Source organism: Poecilia formosa, unplaced genomic scaffold, assembly GCF_000485575.1.
Source record: "Poecilia formosa unplaced genomic scaffold, Poecilia_formosa-5.1.2 Scaffold230, whole genome shotgun sequence".
NCBI lineage: Eukaryota > Metazoa > Chordata > Actinopteri > Cyprinodontiformes > Poeciliidae > Poecilia > Poecilia formosa.
Window position 1 is genome coordinate 174,477 of NW_006800169.1, and position 16,899 is coordinate 191,375.

Sequence of the window (16,899 nt, forward strand, 5' to 3'; positions counted from 1 at the left end):
AGAGGTATGCCACACTCTTCAGATTTTTACATGTACAGTAAACCAAATTTGAAAATCACACATCATTAATTTTCCACTTCAACTTGAAGTTTGCTCTTGTAATGTGACAAAAATGTGGAATTGAACCTCAAAGTGAAACTAAGCCCCGCCCTTCTGTTTCCTGTCCCTCCAGGTGTTTGCTGATGTGAAAGCCATCCTGATCAAAGAAATTTGATTTTCTCCCAACTGTCAGCAACATTCATTTATCTTTTTAAGTTTCTTTTTATCCACTGCGGTTCTACTTTAATGCATTTCTATGTCCTTCCAGATGAGTTTTTGTTTGTTTTTCCTTTTGATTTCCATGTCTAAACACAACGCTGTTCGTGCGAACACGCCCGCGTGGTGGTAGAAGTGATGGATTTGGGGGGCCGGGGTTTTGGGGGCCAAGGGACGGGAGGATATGCCCAGCAGCTACTTGCTATCGACCCGTTCAGTGCCTCTCCTCTCGAGACGCTTATAAATTTATCAAAGACGCTAAACGCTGTCATCAACATGGTATTTATCACTAATGTCTTCACAGTATCATGTCGTAAGAAGGAGCTGTGATGCTTCAGACCAAACTGTCATGTGACCTGGTGACAAGGATCGAGTAGACTCTTCATCGATTTGCCAATAGCCTTTCAGCCATCTCATTAAATTCAATTTTACATCTGTGTCATGTTTGGACAGCGGCTGCTCCACGTGGAAGCATCCAGCGTCTGGTTGGGGGGAAAGGTTGGAAGAGTGAGACGTGTCTTTAGCAGAACATTTTGATGCACTTCATTGAAGAAATAACACCTGGGACAAGTTGAAATAAATATGTAGATGAAAATGAAATTTTTTTGTATGATGTGTTTGAAGAAGATTCATAAAGATGGAAAGTGAAAACAAAACATTGAGTTTTTTTTATACTTTTGATTATGTTACCCACATATAGTTTACTGTTTATAGTAAAATTTCAAGTTATTTAATTTATTTTATTGAGAATGCCTATCCAAGCCAACTGAGACCTGTGTGAAAATGTGAAAATTAAATCCTGTTTCATTAGCTACACCCAGGCCGGGATACTGTATACAACACAATAAGCAGACAGCTGCATTTCCATTGAGCATCTTTGTGCAATTTGGCTTTTTGACAATGAATTGGCTCAATAAAAACATGAAAATTAAAAAAATTAAAAATAAAATTCACCAAAATGACAGGGAAAAAAAATTCTCATCACACGAGTCACATGATCAACAACCGGATGTACTCACTGGTGCAAACCATGAAGAAGAAAATCACGGGAAGTAGCTAGAGGGTGAGCATTTTTAAATAAACTATCATAAACTTATTCTGTGTAATTTTACTTTTCTAATTGAATGGAAGCACCGCAATTACAAAATTATGTTTTTTCGACATTAACGTAATACTGACAAAGTTTTACACACATTTGATCGAATACATTTTCACTTTATGTACTTCCTGCTGCACGGCCATCATGCAGTGCAATGTTAGTGTGGAAAGTTCTAGAACTCCACACGTCCAAGAAGTTTATTCTATATCCAGAGGTTTAAACAGAACAGCTCAACGTGTGGAACAGAAGATGTTTACTTGATTATGTAGAAAATGTGTTTAAAAAAAAACAAAAAAACATTTGTTTTGCAGAATCAAGAAATCTCTTAAATAGTGTAAAACCATGAAGTGTGGGGAAATTTTTCAAACATCCTGATCTAAAAATTGTCATAATAGTCGATCTTATTGTTGCCTGAAAAACGATCTGTGCAGCGAATCGCTACAACCGACCCTTCCTGCCCACAGCCATTACCATCTAAAACGGCCTTGAGTGATATGAGTTACAACATTTAATTTCCCTTTTGGATCAGTAAAGTATTTTTAAATTGATTATGGTTCCATTTGTTTTTTGTATTTTTTCACGTTATCTTTGATCCAAAAATTTGCTTAATGACCTGAAACCTTTAGATTAAAGGAAAATAAAGAACAGACTGAAGAAACCTGGAATGGGTACATACTTTTTCAAAGCAAAGATCTGTTCCAATTTTAATTTATAACTTTCCAAACATCACATCAACCAGCAGGAGGCGTAATATACCATATTTCAATGCATGTTTTCGCAGTTTATGAACAAAAAACCCCGTTGCTTTGTGAAAATACTTTTACTATTTCTGAAGTTCTTTTATGTGGATGTAAGAGCTTATTGTTTTTGTTTATATGTATAACATTGCTTTTAGTCATTTATAGACCAGAAAACAGACATTTAACATAAAAACACCCCAATCTAATCCAGACTCTGAGGAACAAATTGAACAAGTCATTTGGGCCAAAGGCATATTGAAAACACAACTTCATAACCAGGTTCATAATTCACTCAATAGTGACTATATTTTGACTATATAGTCAAAATATATAGGCCTACATAGTTAGGCCTATATAGGCCTAACTATATAGTCAATTAAAGCTGTCGTATGAAAAAGTGAACTACGCAATGATTTGATTATTTTAATACTAACCATATAGTTATATGTATTAATAAAACAGCAATGTACAGCAAGCTGAAACGTATTTCACTGTTTAATGACATGGTCTCCTGCTGCAACGAATCCTGAATTTACCTGTCGGCCTTATCAGTGGGCGGAGTTAAAGCAAACCATGTCAGGATGGCTGACCTGAAATCCACCTGGGAAGAGTCCATGAAGCATTCATCAGGTCTGTATGGACGTTTTTCTATATTTCATTCATCCATATCTGTACATGCACACGTATACAAAGACAGAGGCCTGCCTTGTAGAAAACCAACAGTTTTCTTTGAATGTACATTAACTTGACTAAATTGTATTTGTGACCTTGGGTGACCATGTCAAGGCATTTTAAGTAAACTATAAAGAAACTTAATGGGTGATAAAATTTTTCTTGGTGAAACACACAGAAAACGATGCCAACTTTACACATGCCGAGGGCTTAAAACATCCTTGTTGGAAGTTCGTTCTTACTGACCATTAATCTGGATGAAAAATATATTTAATAGTTGTGATTATGTAAAAACACATGATTTTAAATGATGGAAAATTTACTGTACAGGTGCAATAAATACTGGTCCTTAGTGTACAATAGGAGCTCTGTGAGAACCAGAAGTCGTCCATCCATCCATTTTTTGTACACCCTTGTCCCTAGTGGGGTCGGAAGGGGTGCTGGTCCCTATCTCCAGTGAACGTTTCGGGTGAGAGGCTGGGTCACTCTGGACAGGTCGCCAGTCTGTCGCAGGGCAACACAGAGACAGACAGGACAAGCAACCATGCACACACACACTCACACACTTAGGGAGAATTTAGAGACCAATTTACCTGACAGACATGTTGTTGGACTGTGGAAAGAAACCAGAGTCAGAAATTTATTTTTATTTATTTATTTATTTCGAACAGACAGAAAAAACAATCAAGAAAAAAAGAAAAACAAAATAAAATAGAATGAAACAAACTTAAGAAATAAAATGTAAAACAAATTATTTTGCCCATGTGACATGCAAACTTTATATTTTCTGTTTGAAAAGGAGCAGGTAGAAGATATAATATCTTATAATGACCTGCCCCTTTCCTACTTGTCAATTTATAATCAATTAACTTTCAGAACATCAAAAAGAGACAATTTGTTTCCATTTTACATGATGTTTAACTATGTACAATTATTTTAAATACTATTTATAACATCAATTGCATTATAGACTATTAAACAGTCATCCTATATAGCATATTTTGAAATAAGCTCTGTTTTAATCAGTTATCCTGATGTGAAATTATCATATACTTCATGGTTGCAATACCACCTTAATTATTACCCCACAATGGTTAGGAGTGTTTTTAATAGGAATATCAGACCTTTCCCCCAGAAACACATTTGTGAGATCAAACACTGATGTTGGACAAGAACAGTTGGCTCACCATCTCACTTTTAACTAATCTAGAGCTGAAACGATTCCTCGAATGATTCGAGTACTTCGATTACTAAAATTCCTCGAGGAAAATGTATCTGCCTCGAAGCTTCGTTAAATTATGTTTTATTATGTAGCACACTGTGTTCCGACCGGATCATTACTTGTGGAGTGTAGCGCTCTTACTTCTGCCTATGAGTTGTTATGAAGCGCTAGCAGCATGGTGTTGAATTGTGTGCAGTTTTGCCAGGGTTTAGGGGACAAATAAGGATTGTTGAACTTTGCGGCTGTTGGTTGGACAACTTTTCTGGCATCAGAATCGTGTCGTCACGGTTTTGGAGCAAACAGTAGGAATGGGGCAGAAAAACAGACAGAGAGAGAGAGAGAGAGAGAGAGAGATATCTGATTCCTCGGATAATCGTAAAAATATTCTATGAAGTACTCGATTACTAAAATATTCTTTTATATTCTTTTTTTAAACTAATCCCATAGTTTCTATGGAGTTAAACTGAATGCTTTGTGTAGGCCGTCCAGGCTCCTGTTTAACACATGTTTTGAAGCAGTCTGCATTTCTGAAGATGTGTTGTGATGGAGTTTGTTTTACAAATCTACTCAGCTTTACTTCATCATTTAGTCATATTCTAAGCTAGTCAGGTTTTGGCAATATAAATATGTCACTAAGTCTCATAGTGGTAATTTAACACCCAAAAATGAAGGAGTGATGCATATATGCTCCACAGTACACATTTTATTGTCATATATATAAATATATTTATAAATATATTTCATATGTATATTCAATTGCCATTAGAAACACATTTGCTTACATTGTACTGATATTCCTGAGTGTTTTAGCTTGAGGCCTGGTGTCTGCACATTAAAGAGCTTCACCCTTCAGGTGAGGTGCTTCCAAACCAATGGTACCTTAACATGCATATGCATTAATTAGCTTGAGTACCAAGGCAAACATATTTTAAAAAAAGCAATTAAGTACCAGAGCTTTCAGATGGTCACAATTAAAATTCAAATAATTGTCAGTCTGTGGTAAAAGCCGACAGAAAAATGTAAATGTAAGGCACAGAAAATCTGCCAAATATAATGAGTGTTTTACGAAGCACACGGTTAAGTAAGGGGAAAAAAACAACCCTTGGGGGAAATGGATTGCTGCAGCACCAAATATTAGAAGAAAGAATCACATTTACAAAAATAAACAAGAATATAAAAGTGCTGGGAACGGGGTTTAAGGAACCGTTGAGAACATTTAAAGTAGAAATACTCAAGCTGACGTATGAACACAGATATATTACAACATTATGGGCATGTGCAAGACACCAAGCTCAAAAAGAAAAAAAAAATCTGTAAAAAAAAATTCAATATGTACAAAAAGTAGCGAATTTTAAAACAGATGACAGTCTGTAAATATTACAGCATGTACCACAAACTATGACACAGCAAAAATAAAAAGCCCACAGCATGAATGACAGTCAAGCCACTCCATGAGGAAAAGAAATTACCAAATGTTAATATATTCACACTCTGCCAGCAAATGGTAGCTATCCGAAAATATATAATATATAGATATCTTATTTACACAAAGAGCTTTATGAAAGAAAAGTTAAAATCGGCATCATAACTGCATCAGACCAATTACTGGGCAGGTTCATACCTTAATCTAAAACCAAAGTGTAACAGTGATTCTCTAATCGAGCAACAAAGAGGGCTGACATTCTGTCGAGGTATTTGCAAAACAGAGAAATACCCACTCAGATTCACATTCAAGACGTACATTCTGTTGTTGGGACATTCAAAATAAAAGCGCAGATTAGCGTCTCTCACACGTGGACACGTGCAACGTGTGTAAGCCCGAAAAAAACAAACAAAAAAAAAAAGGCCAAATATTACACTTGAGCGTTCGCTCTGTATTTTTTTTAACCCAGTCTGTAAGCGGTGGCCGGCGGCTAACTCAGGAGGAGTTCACCGGGCCGACGACCATGTTGCCAGAAGACCTGCGGTACTGAGCCTTGGTGTTTGTGACGGCGCCGTGTTTCTGTCGGAGATGAAGCCTGAGCTGACTCTTGTGTCTGAAGTGGAGGTCACATTTTTCACACTGCAAAAAGAAAACGATAAAAAAAAACAAAAAAACACAGTCAGACATGGTGCATTAAACTATGGAAGAACCATTTAACCATGAAAAAATAAATAAATAAATAAAAGCCCAAAAGAAAGTTTTAAGTTTTAAAGTTATACTTATGAGATATAAAGATATAATTATGAGATTCATAGTCAAGATTTTGTCTTTCAAAGTCATAATCATGAGATTCAATGTCTCATAATCATGACTTTGAAACTCAAAACTATAATTTTGAATCTCATAACTGCCTGAAAGTTGAAGTAATGACTATATCAAAAGTGAGACTGACTTTCGATCTTAAGATTGATTTTGAATGTCAAAATTATGACTTTCTCATAATTATGATTGATTCTCAAAATTATGACTTTTATTCTCAAAATTATTACTTTTGTTGTCATAATTATAACGTTAAAGCTTGTAATTATGACTTCCTGTTGGGCTTTTATTCTTTCTTTTATGTCTTTAGAACTACTCAAGGATCACAGAGGGTAAACTGATAGTCCTCCTGTCATTGAGAACAAGTGGTGGCTAATGGGATAGGAAGCTTACATGATAAGGCTTCTCTCCCGTGTGGATGCGCATGTGGCTCTTGAGCGTCTGAAGGTGGCGGAAGTGCGTTCCGCAGATCTCACAGGGGTACGGTTTCTCTCCCGTGTGGATCAACACGTGGGCGCGCAGGTGGGCGACCTGGTTAGGCAAGAGACAGAAATGGTGACCAGACTGAAACATAGGCGGGCGTCTTAAAATGATTTCAAAGGTCGGTGCTTCTTGATCTTCTTACCTGCACAAACCTAGAACCACACGTCTCGCACTTGTATGGCTTTTCTCCAGAGTGAATCCGTGTGTGAGTCTTGAGGTTGGCCGGACGGTTGAACTGAGCCCCACAGATGTTGCAGTGGTACGGCTTTGCACCTGGAAGTAGACGCGGGCAGGTTGAGCGAGGAACAAATGTGGCTGCATCAAAGAGCTACAGCTGACCATAAAAAGCACTCACCGGTGTGAACTGTCTTATGGCTGGCCAGGTTGCCTTTGTAGCGGAAGGCGGCCTGGCAGCAGTCGCACTTGTATGGCTTGTCGCTGTGGACCTGACCCATGTGATCTTTCAGCGAGTCTTCCTCCGAGAACTTGGAGTCACACCCGTTGCAGAAGAAGTTATTTTCTGCCAATTTAAAAGAAAAAGAAAGAGAAAACAGCTTAAATTTAATGACTTTCAATAAGCAAAATAATATCACAGTCTGATGGTTGGTGGTGTGGTACTCACCACAGCTAGAGGGCGAATAATCTGAGCACATTTTTGTGGCCTCGTCGCTGCTGTAAGAGGCTGGAGTGAGGTGGCTGGTCTCCATGCGGTGAGGGCTATCGCAGCTAGAGGAGGAGAATCTGAAACCAAAGAGTACGTTTCAGTTAGTTATTCGCAAGAGATCCCCAATTAGTGCTGATTCATCATGAGTTCTGCCAGTTGTACCTGCTGCTGCAGCTGAGTTCACTCATTTCCTCTCTGTGATTGCTGGCTCCCTCTTCTGGTTGGATCTCGTCATGTCCGCCAGCTGCTTCACTCCTGGCGGGGCTGAGAGAGTGTGACGCAAATTCCACTTCAGCTCTGTTGCTCTGGGTCTCCTTCCCGCTCTCGTCAGGGGTTTGGTTCAGGACAATGAACTTGTATTTCTTCCAGTTGCGGGCCTTGGCGTCTCTGGGGGAGTCGCAGGCCTGCTTCAGGTTCATTCTGGCGTTAATGCTGCTGCTGGACTCGGTGGGCGAGTTCGGCTGGCAGTCGGATCTGTGGGGGCTCTGCGGGCTACAGATGACCCCCTTGGCATAGCTCAGGGTAGGTCTCAGGCAGCCGGTTTGTGGGTGTTGGGTGTTGTGGCCCTCCACGGGAGAGGCGGGACACTGGAGGTTACGGTGAGCTGCTACTGGTCGGATAATGGAGGGTTGGGCCATGCTGGTGTTGACGATCTTATTAGAACCTTCTAGTACCGTAGCGGGTATGTGCAAATCGCCGTACACCTGGTAGGAACCAGTGGTGTTGATCCCCCTGAAAACATTGGAGACGTACCCCCCACACTCCTGAGGGGACAACCTCAGTAAGAGATTATTTCTAAAGTCTGGATCCTTTTCCTCAGCAAGCGTTTTAGCAGAGATTTCCTCTGCCAGATTCGAGGAGTTGTTCTGTACCTCTTCCATTTGCATATTTAGAGCCTGATGTCTGCAGAAACAAATTGAAATTAAAATCCGATCCCTGCAGCTTTCACAGAAACAACAGGATGGCATTTTTGAGTTTGATAGTCTGCATTACCTGGACTTGATAAACCTGTGGCAGGTGTCAGCAACGTGCTCCATCTGTAGGTAGATGGCTGTGTTCAGGGTGGTCAAGGCCACAGAGTCATTCAGGTTCAGAAAGGAAGTGTACATGAAATCCAGCAGGAGGGAGAAACCTTTGGGGTCCACTTTGGGGTCCAGGCTGATGGCATGAAGGCTCGCGTTCTCGGGTTTCATGAACACAGAATAGAAGAAGCCACTGTAGGGTTGAAAATAATTAGTTGTCAGGTAATAGCAGCAACAAGGTGTGAAGTGCTCTCTTTCGTCTCCCAACACATACCTGCAGGCTACCAAGATGGTCTTGTGCGCATGAAAGATCTGTCCGTCCACCTGCACCGTGACATCGGTCAGGAGGTTCCTGCTGCGGAGGCGGTTGAAGTTGAGCAGGACGTCGCCTGCATGACGTGTGAATTGAATGCAGCCATCTGCAGTCGTGGCCATGCTGTCGCAGTCTGTGGAGAGGCGCAAAAAACCCCAAAAATTCAAAGCGAGGTCGATGAATACTGAATAGTATTCATATAGTATACTATTATATATTCATAATAGTATACTGGTCTTTGTATTTTTTTGCAAATAAATTCAGCTCAAGATCCAACACATAAAAACGTCATAGAAACCAGGAAATAATTATATAAATCTAGAGATGAATAAATGTTTATTAGTCATGTTGGACAACATAAAAGTATGATATGTAAGATTTGTTAGTTTATTCATGCAGTGGAGGTGAGGGGAGCTCTAATATTTGAGGGTGGGGTCAGTTAAAAGATTAAAAGAGGCACTACAAAGCACACAAATATATTGATATAAAAGAAAAACTAAAAACAATGCTGCAACTCATTACAGCTAGCCATTTTCACTCCTAAATTATTGCATAAAAGTATTTATGAGTATTTAAAAAAGAAGAAATTTATTGGTGTGACAGGGCTAGTAAGTGGTCGAAATTAAAAAAAAGGCACTAACGAGGACAAAAATGGAAAACATTAAAAAAAGATATATTTTAACAATTTAAGTATTGCAACTCAAAGCTTTCTGTATGCATACATAAAATGTATGCATGCAAAATATTATTTTAAATAGGAGCTTGCACATTTGTATGAGTGGCTGTCACCCTGGGACTCCCTTCACATCCCCACTGACAATCCCTCATTCACAACAGGAGACACAACTTGGAAGGTGTTCCACTTGCATTTCAACACCAGATGGCGCCATTGTAAACGGAAAAAAACATGTTTACTAAACTATGTGAAACTCTGCTTCCCATCAACTGGGTCTTAACGACAGGATAGTAAACACGATATATCTACCTAGTGCATACATGTGCTTTTTTTTTAAAACGCCTGCAGGCTTAATCAATAGGGTTGTATTTACACACCCAGCATAGTTTTTAAATACATTTTTCGTTTTTAATGATGGGTAAAAATTAATTCTAACTAATTTTATATTTTTTCCCCAAAAAGAAAATAAATAAGTTTGTTACAATGTTCCCGGACTATTATGGGACACCTTTCTCATGTTTCTCTAATGTGCGCAGACAAACTGGCGCAGAGCGCGCGCTGGCAGCCTTCAGTGTGTGAGCACATTCCGTCCTTCCTGCTCAGATTGGAGCTGCCAGCGCGCGGACGGAGAGGTTTTCTGTTCCCCCACATAAGGGGAACTCGTCTGATTTAACCAGTTTACATTCACTCACACGCCCCCCGGCTAACCAATCACCCACGGTGTTTATAAACTCCTTGAAATTGCTACACTAAATCTCATACGTCACGATGTGAAAAAGATTGTCGATTTCAAGGAGTGGTTTAGTTGTTACAGCGTAACTTCGGGCTGCTTGAGAGCAGGCCAGCACAAGTCCTGTCAAGTTTGCAAATAGAAGTGTTAAGGATGTCCTGGGATAGTCCTGGAATCTATCCAGGGTTCTGTTAAGTGTTTTACAGCTGATTCTACTATCAAAACAAAAGGCGAAAACAACGCTTTAGCAAAAATGGGTTGAATAAAAAATACTTTCGCCGTCGAAAAAAGAAACTGCGCAGAGGAAATTAGAAGTGACTGAACCAGACAGACCGGTACTGTTGCGCCACAGCTAAACACAACATGACATTAAACTTGCGAAATAACAAACTGAAAAAAGTTAAATAATATCTGCGAACATTTAGCTACAAGTTAGAAAATTATCCGACGCTACAGGTTTACTAAACACAGCAGTTACTAAATACTGAGTGGAAGCAGAATAAGTCCGTCTAATGAACAAAAACACCGTCCCAACACCGTGCTTCCGTTTAAAACAGTGCAACATGACTTCGACTGTCAAAAACAACCACCACAGTTCACATTTATCAGTTCACTCTCAGCTTAAATGTCCACAAAATACACTAAATAAATAAAAATCTCCAGCTTGACAGCAGCTGGAGAGGCTGCACAAGCCGGTGCAACTTCCCTACACTTCTGAGAAAATAGGAAGAGAGAGAGAAAAAAAAGTCACCTTATAAAAGTTTCCTCGAAACTCTGAGCATCACCAGTTCTGAGAATCCAGTTCTAAGAAACACAGCGGCTCAATTCTCGGAATTTCAACAGAAGGCTGTACCATTATTTGCGGGGCGGGGGAGGCTCTCTTCGCCGTACATCCCCTAAAACTGCATTAAAAGCACTTTATACAAACACTACATGTGCATGTCACAGACACGCTTTCTTTTAGGCGTTTTATAGTGTTTACTGTGAGATATGTCAACTCTAGAAACTTCAATGAGTAGGTTTTTAATATTTCCAACTCTCCCCGCGAAGTGGTCACGTCCAAGTGCAAGGTCAGCTGACCAAGTTATAAATACTGTGGGGAAAAGGACTGTGCGTTGTCTATCAAAACTCGCCCAGGGTCCTATGAAAATTGTTGGAAAGTTAGCCGCTCATGTTCCTAAAATGAGTAATGTGATGTCGGCGTGTTTATTTGTTGATTTGTTTTTCACTTTTTCCCAGTCACACGCTGATAATTCAGGCTGAAAAATTGATTTCCTTGTTTCCCCAACGGGGGACACGACAGCTTCATCTATCACAACTTCACACGTGTAAAACGGACTAATGTCTCCGCCGGAGCAAAGAAACGCTACACTTCAGACCAACCATGTTTATGTCTCAAAACGTATTTCACGTCTCACATATGTTTATGCACATTGAGTGTCATCAGACAAGTTCTGGACAATGATCTATTACTTGTGTGTAATTTCTTATTGACCTAACACGCCCTAACATAACTGAAAATATGAGTACTTCATAACTAAACTAAAATGCTCTATATATCTTCTAGTTTCCTTCCACAACACAAAGACACCCAGACAAAATAACCATTCACCCAAATCATGAAATGTAGTGTCTAATAATAATAATAATAATAATAATAATAATAATATTAATAATAACTACTACAAATAATAGTAATAGTAATATAATCTATAAGGAACCTGATATTTGTGACTAAGTCCTTGATGAGTTTCATGATGTTTGTTTATGGCAGATATAAATATGATGCAATAGTCACTGGGAACAGGCTGCTTCATAGATAAGGAGATGAAATATGAAATATTCCTAGATGTCTGGGCCGGTTCCTTATTAGCTGGACTCTCCTAAATCCATAACAAGTGATTCATCTCCTCCTCGTACACCATATCTTGTTCTGTTTTTGCCGTCTCCCTTTTAATGAAGCAGATCGCTTATTGGATTTACAGTGAATTTGAATCTGTTACATAAATTGTTTTCTGACTTGTGTACAAATAAACAAGTGGGCCATTGAAATGCTAAACACAGAGAATGTGATACAGAGAACCTTTCAGTAGCTGTGGGCTCATAGCGCCTGACACTTATTATAAAGCCAATGCTGTTGCTCTTTAAATTGGCAATGAATTTTTCTTTGAGTGTAAGCAACATTGTGTATTTTCCTGTTTTTTTTTTAAAGATGTTCAGTTTGTTTTTCTTGCATAAATATGAAGACTAGCTACATTTTTCCAGAAGGCAATTCATTCATATTTTGCCTCCTTACAACAAGCTTTTATGTGTTATTAGAATATTCAGTGATAGCTTGACACAAAGTAGTGCATAAGTGAGATGTACAACCGAAAATGATTCATAGTTTTAAATTTGTTTTTGTTTTTACAAAAACAAATCTGAAAAGTGTAGCATGCATATGTACGGATCCAAATGTACTTTGACAGCCCTAAATGAAATCTAGTGTGACGAGGTGCTTATAGAAGTCAGGTTTACTCACAGATTTCTTTTGAAATATTTAAAAGAAAATGCATCTCTGGATGCAACTTGGCACGCCATTGGCTGGCGTTTGCGAAGCAGTCAATCCAGGAGCCCAATTTCTTCCCCTTGACACTGACTGTCTGTACTAAATATATGCTAAGCCAGTTTCCACTGAGCATATAAATGCATATTAAGGCATATTTGCATATTAAGCCATTAAAATAGTCAGTTACATGTAGGTGTTCTTGGGACAGCTGTTTTGTAAAAATGCTAAATGTAAAAAAAAGTTCAGGAATATTTTTGAAACGTTTTATTGCCTCCAGCATTTTGGAGTACCTCATTCACCAGAAACATTTACTCTTGATAATGATATCAATCATGTTTATAGCATCGTCATAAACACGTCCAACTGTTCATATCTACAGTGCGAAGACCTTGGTTTTTTTTATTTTTATTATTATTGTTATTATAAATGGGCTTCTAATAAATCTCCCTGGCACTTGAGATCTTGCAACAAAGACAGTCAAACATCCATCCTGTAGCTGCACACAAGTCACTGAATACGTGGAGCAATGGCAGATTTTTTTCCCCTTCACAAATACACAAAATTAAATAAAACAACAAGCAGCAAAAACATTAAGGTTTTGCAGGCATGAATTTCAACCTGCAGAGAAGATAGCGTGCAGTGGAGCTCCACAGGTCTAAATTGCAGCAGTTTAGGTGGCTATGGCAACAAAGCAGTGTAGAGAATTGTTTTGCATCGCTGATGTTTTTCCCCTTGTGGTTATCTTTGGTGGCCCGTGTTTCTGCGGGTGCAACGTCTCCACATCCTTTTCTGCAATGAATGACAGGAGACAAAAAAGTTGCTCAGTCAGGTGCAGCAAAGAGCTCAGTCCGGTTCTTGGTGTTTTGTTCGCAGGCGAGAGGATGCATGGGTTTCAGATTAGCCAGCCTTTTGCTCGTGTGCCTCAGTGCAACATCTTCGGCTTCTCACGAGGGCTTCGCTGCAGATAGCAAATGAGAGACAGAATTCTGCATGCGGTAGATAATCTCCTCAAGAAGGTATCGGCTGGATCTCAAAAACATGCCACTTTTTGATTATTTAGCAAAGAAATGTGTCTGCCTTTCGTAAACACACAAAAATACTCCTCCCCCCCTAAAAAAAGTACATATAAAAACATATAAAAGTACATATAATGGATCAAAGTGTGCTCTGCAGTTTTGGGTAAGATAAAAAAAAGGATTTTCTGCCTTTCAGATTTCTTGTTTGTTGTCACACTTAAATGCTTCAGACTGCTTCAGAACAAATTTTTAATTTGCAAATTAAAGTCTTGGTAAACACAAAGTTATTTTGAAGTGAACTTTGTTTACCAAGGGAAACAAACTATCCCAATTAGCAGAACTCTGCGTAAAAATCTTAATCACCGCCCTATAAGTCATAACTTAACTGTGATTAGCCAAACTTTTTGATATGTTTCTGTACTCAGGGCAAGATCTGACTGCTATAGGCTTAAACAGAACCTGTCTGACTACATGAAGTAGGCTAAAAGATCCCTCAGATTATAGGATTTTCAAGAGAATGAATGAAGAGAATTTTTAAGGCTTTAGGACTCCAGTGACCCACAGCAGGGAACCTTTCCACTTTGCTGAGATTGCTTCAGGTACGCAGGACAAACTCATCCAGGAATTCACAAAAGAACCAAAAACATGTAGAGTAAAGCAATGCTAGCCTCTCTTGACTTAGCTAATGTCAGAGTGCATAATTCAACAGTAAGAGACAAAAATTGCCCCCTTTGTGAGCACCAAGGCAAAAGCCACTGCCAACTATATAAAAAAATGTAAACAAAACAAAACAATAGGCCTTTGCAGCGCTTAGCTGCTCGGGCCTAATAAAAACCACAAATTCACACATTTGATAATTTGACAGTCTGGCCACTATCTTCTTAATCACTTGATTCTCATCTCCCTTCAGTGTTCCATCTGAGATTTCTTCTATTGAGCTCATTTTCTCCAGTTGAATTTCAACCAGAACAGAAAGAGAAGTTTTGAATGTTGACATAAATTTTCTGTGATGTGTTAAAATTGTAGTCTGCTTATGTTTATAGTTTTCACAATGTTTTCACAATGAAGAAGGTAATAAAGCCATTAGGTTCTTGTTGGCCACGCCTCCAAATATTGAGCAATTAAAGTCGGAGCANAAAATAGTCAGTTACATGTAGGTGTTCTTGGGACAACTGTTTTGTAAAAATGCTAAATGTAAAAAAAAGTTCAGGAATATTTTTGAAACGTTTTATTGCCTCCAGCATTTTGGAGTACCTCATTCACCAGAAACATTTACTCTTGATAATGATATCAATCATGTTTATAGCATCGTCATAAACATGTCCAACTGTTCATATCTACAGTGCGAAGACCTTTGTTTTTTTTGTTTTTTTATTATTATTGTTATTATAAATGGGCTTCTAATAAATCTCCCTGGCACTTGAGATCTTGCAACAAAGACAGTCAAACATCCATCCTGTAGCTGCACACAAGTCACTGAATACGTGGAGCAATGGCAGATTTTTTTCCCCTTCACAAATACACAAAATTAAATAAAACAACAAGCAGCAAAAACATTAAGGTTTTGCAGGCATGAATTTCAACCTGCAGAGAAGATAGCGTGCAGTGGAGCTCCACAGGTCTAAATTGCAGCAGTTTAGGTGGCTATGGCAACAAAGCAGTGTAGAGAATTGTTTTGCATCGCTGATGTTTTTCCCCTTGTGGTTATCTTTGGTGGCCCGTGTTTCTGCGGGTGCAACGTCTCCACATCCTTTTCTGCAATGAATGACAGGAGACAAAAAAGTTGCTCAGTCAGGTGCAGCAAAGAGCTCAGTCCGGTTCTTGGTGTTTTGTTCGCAGGCGAGAGGATGCATGGGTTTCAGATTAGCCAGCCTTTTGCTCGTGTGCCTCAGTGCAACATCTTCGGCTTCTCACGAGGGCTTCGCTGCAGATAGCAAATGAGAGACAGAATTCTGCATGCGGTAGATAATCTCCTCAAGAAGGTATCGGCTGGATCTCAAAAACATGCCACTTTTTGATTATTTAGCAAAGAAATGTGTCTGCCTTTCGTAAACACACAAAAATACTCCTCCCCCCCTAAAAAAAGTACATATAAAAACATATAAAAGTACATATAATGGATCAAAGTGTGCTCTGCAGTTTTGGGTAAGATAAAAAAAAGGATTTTCTGCCTTTCAGATTTCTTGTTTGTTGTCACACTTAAATGCTTCAGACTGCTTCAGAACAAATTTTTAATTTACAAATTAAAGTCTTGGTAAACACAGAAAGTTATTTTGAAGTGAACTTTGTTTACCAAGGGAAACAAACTATCCCAATTAGCAGAACTCTGTGTAAAAATCTTAATCACCGCCCTATAAGTCATAACTTAACTGTGATTAGCCAAACTTTTTGATATGTTTCTGTACTCAGGGCAAGATCTGACTGCTATAGGCTTAAACAGAACCTGTCTGACTACATGAAGTAGGCTAAAAGATCCCTCAGATTATAGGATTTTCAAGAGAATGAATGAAGAGAATTTTTAAGGCTTTAGGACTCCAGTGACCCACAGCAGGGAACCTTTCCACTTTGCTGAGATTGCTTCAGGTACGCAGGACAAACTCATCCAGGAATTCACAAAAGAACCAAAAACATGTAGAGTAAAGCAATGCTAGCCTCTCTTGACTTAGCTAATGTCAGAGTGCATAATTCAACAGTAAGAGACAAAAATTGCCCCCTTTGTGAGCACCAAGGCAAAAGCCACTGCCAACTATATAAAAAAATGTAAACAAAACAAAACAATAGGCCTTTGCAGCGCTTAGCTGCTCGGGCCTAATAAAAACCACAAATTCACACATTTGATAATTTGACAGTCTGGCCACTATCTTCTTAATCACTTGATTCTCATCTCCCTTCAGTGTTCCATCTGAGATTTCTTCTATTGAGCTCATTTTCTCCAGTTGAATTTCAACCAGAACAGAAAGAGAAGTTTTGAATGTTGACATAAATTTTCTGTGATGTGTTAAAATTGTAGTCTGCTTATGTTTATAGTTTTCACAATGTTTTCACAATGAAGAAGGTAATAAAGCCATTAGGTTCTTGTTGGCCACGCCTCCAAATATTGAGCAATTAAAGTCGGAGCAACAGAAATGTTTAAGATGCTTTATTGCTAGCAAAAATGTTGTGGGCTTCGGAGCCCTCCAGGGGACATGGGGAATTTTTTTTCTTTTGCATTCCCTCG

At 38.8% G+C, this 16,899-nt stretch overlaps 3 protein-coding genes across 3 annotated transcripts in view; 2 read left to right on the plus strand and 1 right to left on the minus strand.

Annotated features, from left to right (window-relative positions):
- cmpk (cytidylate kinase) overlaps positions 1-214 on the plus strand; it is a 16,295-nt gene extending 16,081 nt beyond the window's left edge. Inside the window, exon 6 of the mRNA XM_007568769.2 lies at positions 173-214. Within this exon, the coding sequence (XP_007568831.1) occupies positions 173-214 (42 nt within the window). The remainder of the gene's footprint in view (positions 1-172) is intronic.
- A 2,240-nt stretch (positions 215-2,454) lies between these two features.
- Positions 2,455-16,899, plus strand: part of LOC103149503 (carboxypeptidase N subunit 2) — a 71,148-nt gene continuing 56,703 nt past the window's right edge. Inside the window, exon 1 of the mRNA XM_016680027.1 lies at positions 2,455-2,724. The gene's annotated coding sequence lies outside the window, so the exon portion shown is untranslated. The remainder of the gene's footprint in view (positions 2,725-16,899) is intronic.
- Positions 4,672-10,967, minus strand: bcl6ab (BCL6A transcription repressor b). The gene is made up of 9 exons (XM_007568702.2): positions 10,870-10,967; positions 8,674-8,845; positions 8,371-8,592; positions 7,540-8,280; positions 7,336-7,454; positions 7,069-7,233; positions 6,856-6,986; positions 6,624-6,761; positions 4,672-6,050 (listed from the first exon to the last, which is right to left on the minus strand). Exons 2-9 carry the CDS (start codon positions 8,832-8,834, stop codon positions 5,907-5,909), a joined length of 1,821 nt encoding a protein of 606 aa, XP_007568764.1. The 5' UTR covers positions 8,835-8,845; positions 10,870-10,967; the 3' UTR covers positions 4,672-5,906.

Coding starts and splice junctions, on each gene's coding strand:
- bcl6ab (XM_007568702.2), bottom strand. CDS start 8,834: ATGGCCACGACTGCAGATGGCTGCATTCAATTCACACGTCATGCAGGC. Junction 6,987..7,068: donor CCATAAGACAGTTCACACCG/GTGAGTGCTTTT, acceptor GTCTACTTCCAG/GTGCAAAGCCGTACCACTGC. Junction 6,051..6,623: donor CGGGAGAGAAGCCTTATCAT/GTAAGCTTCCTA, acceptor TTCTTTTTGCAG/TGTGAAAAATGTGACCTCCA.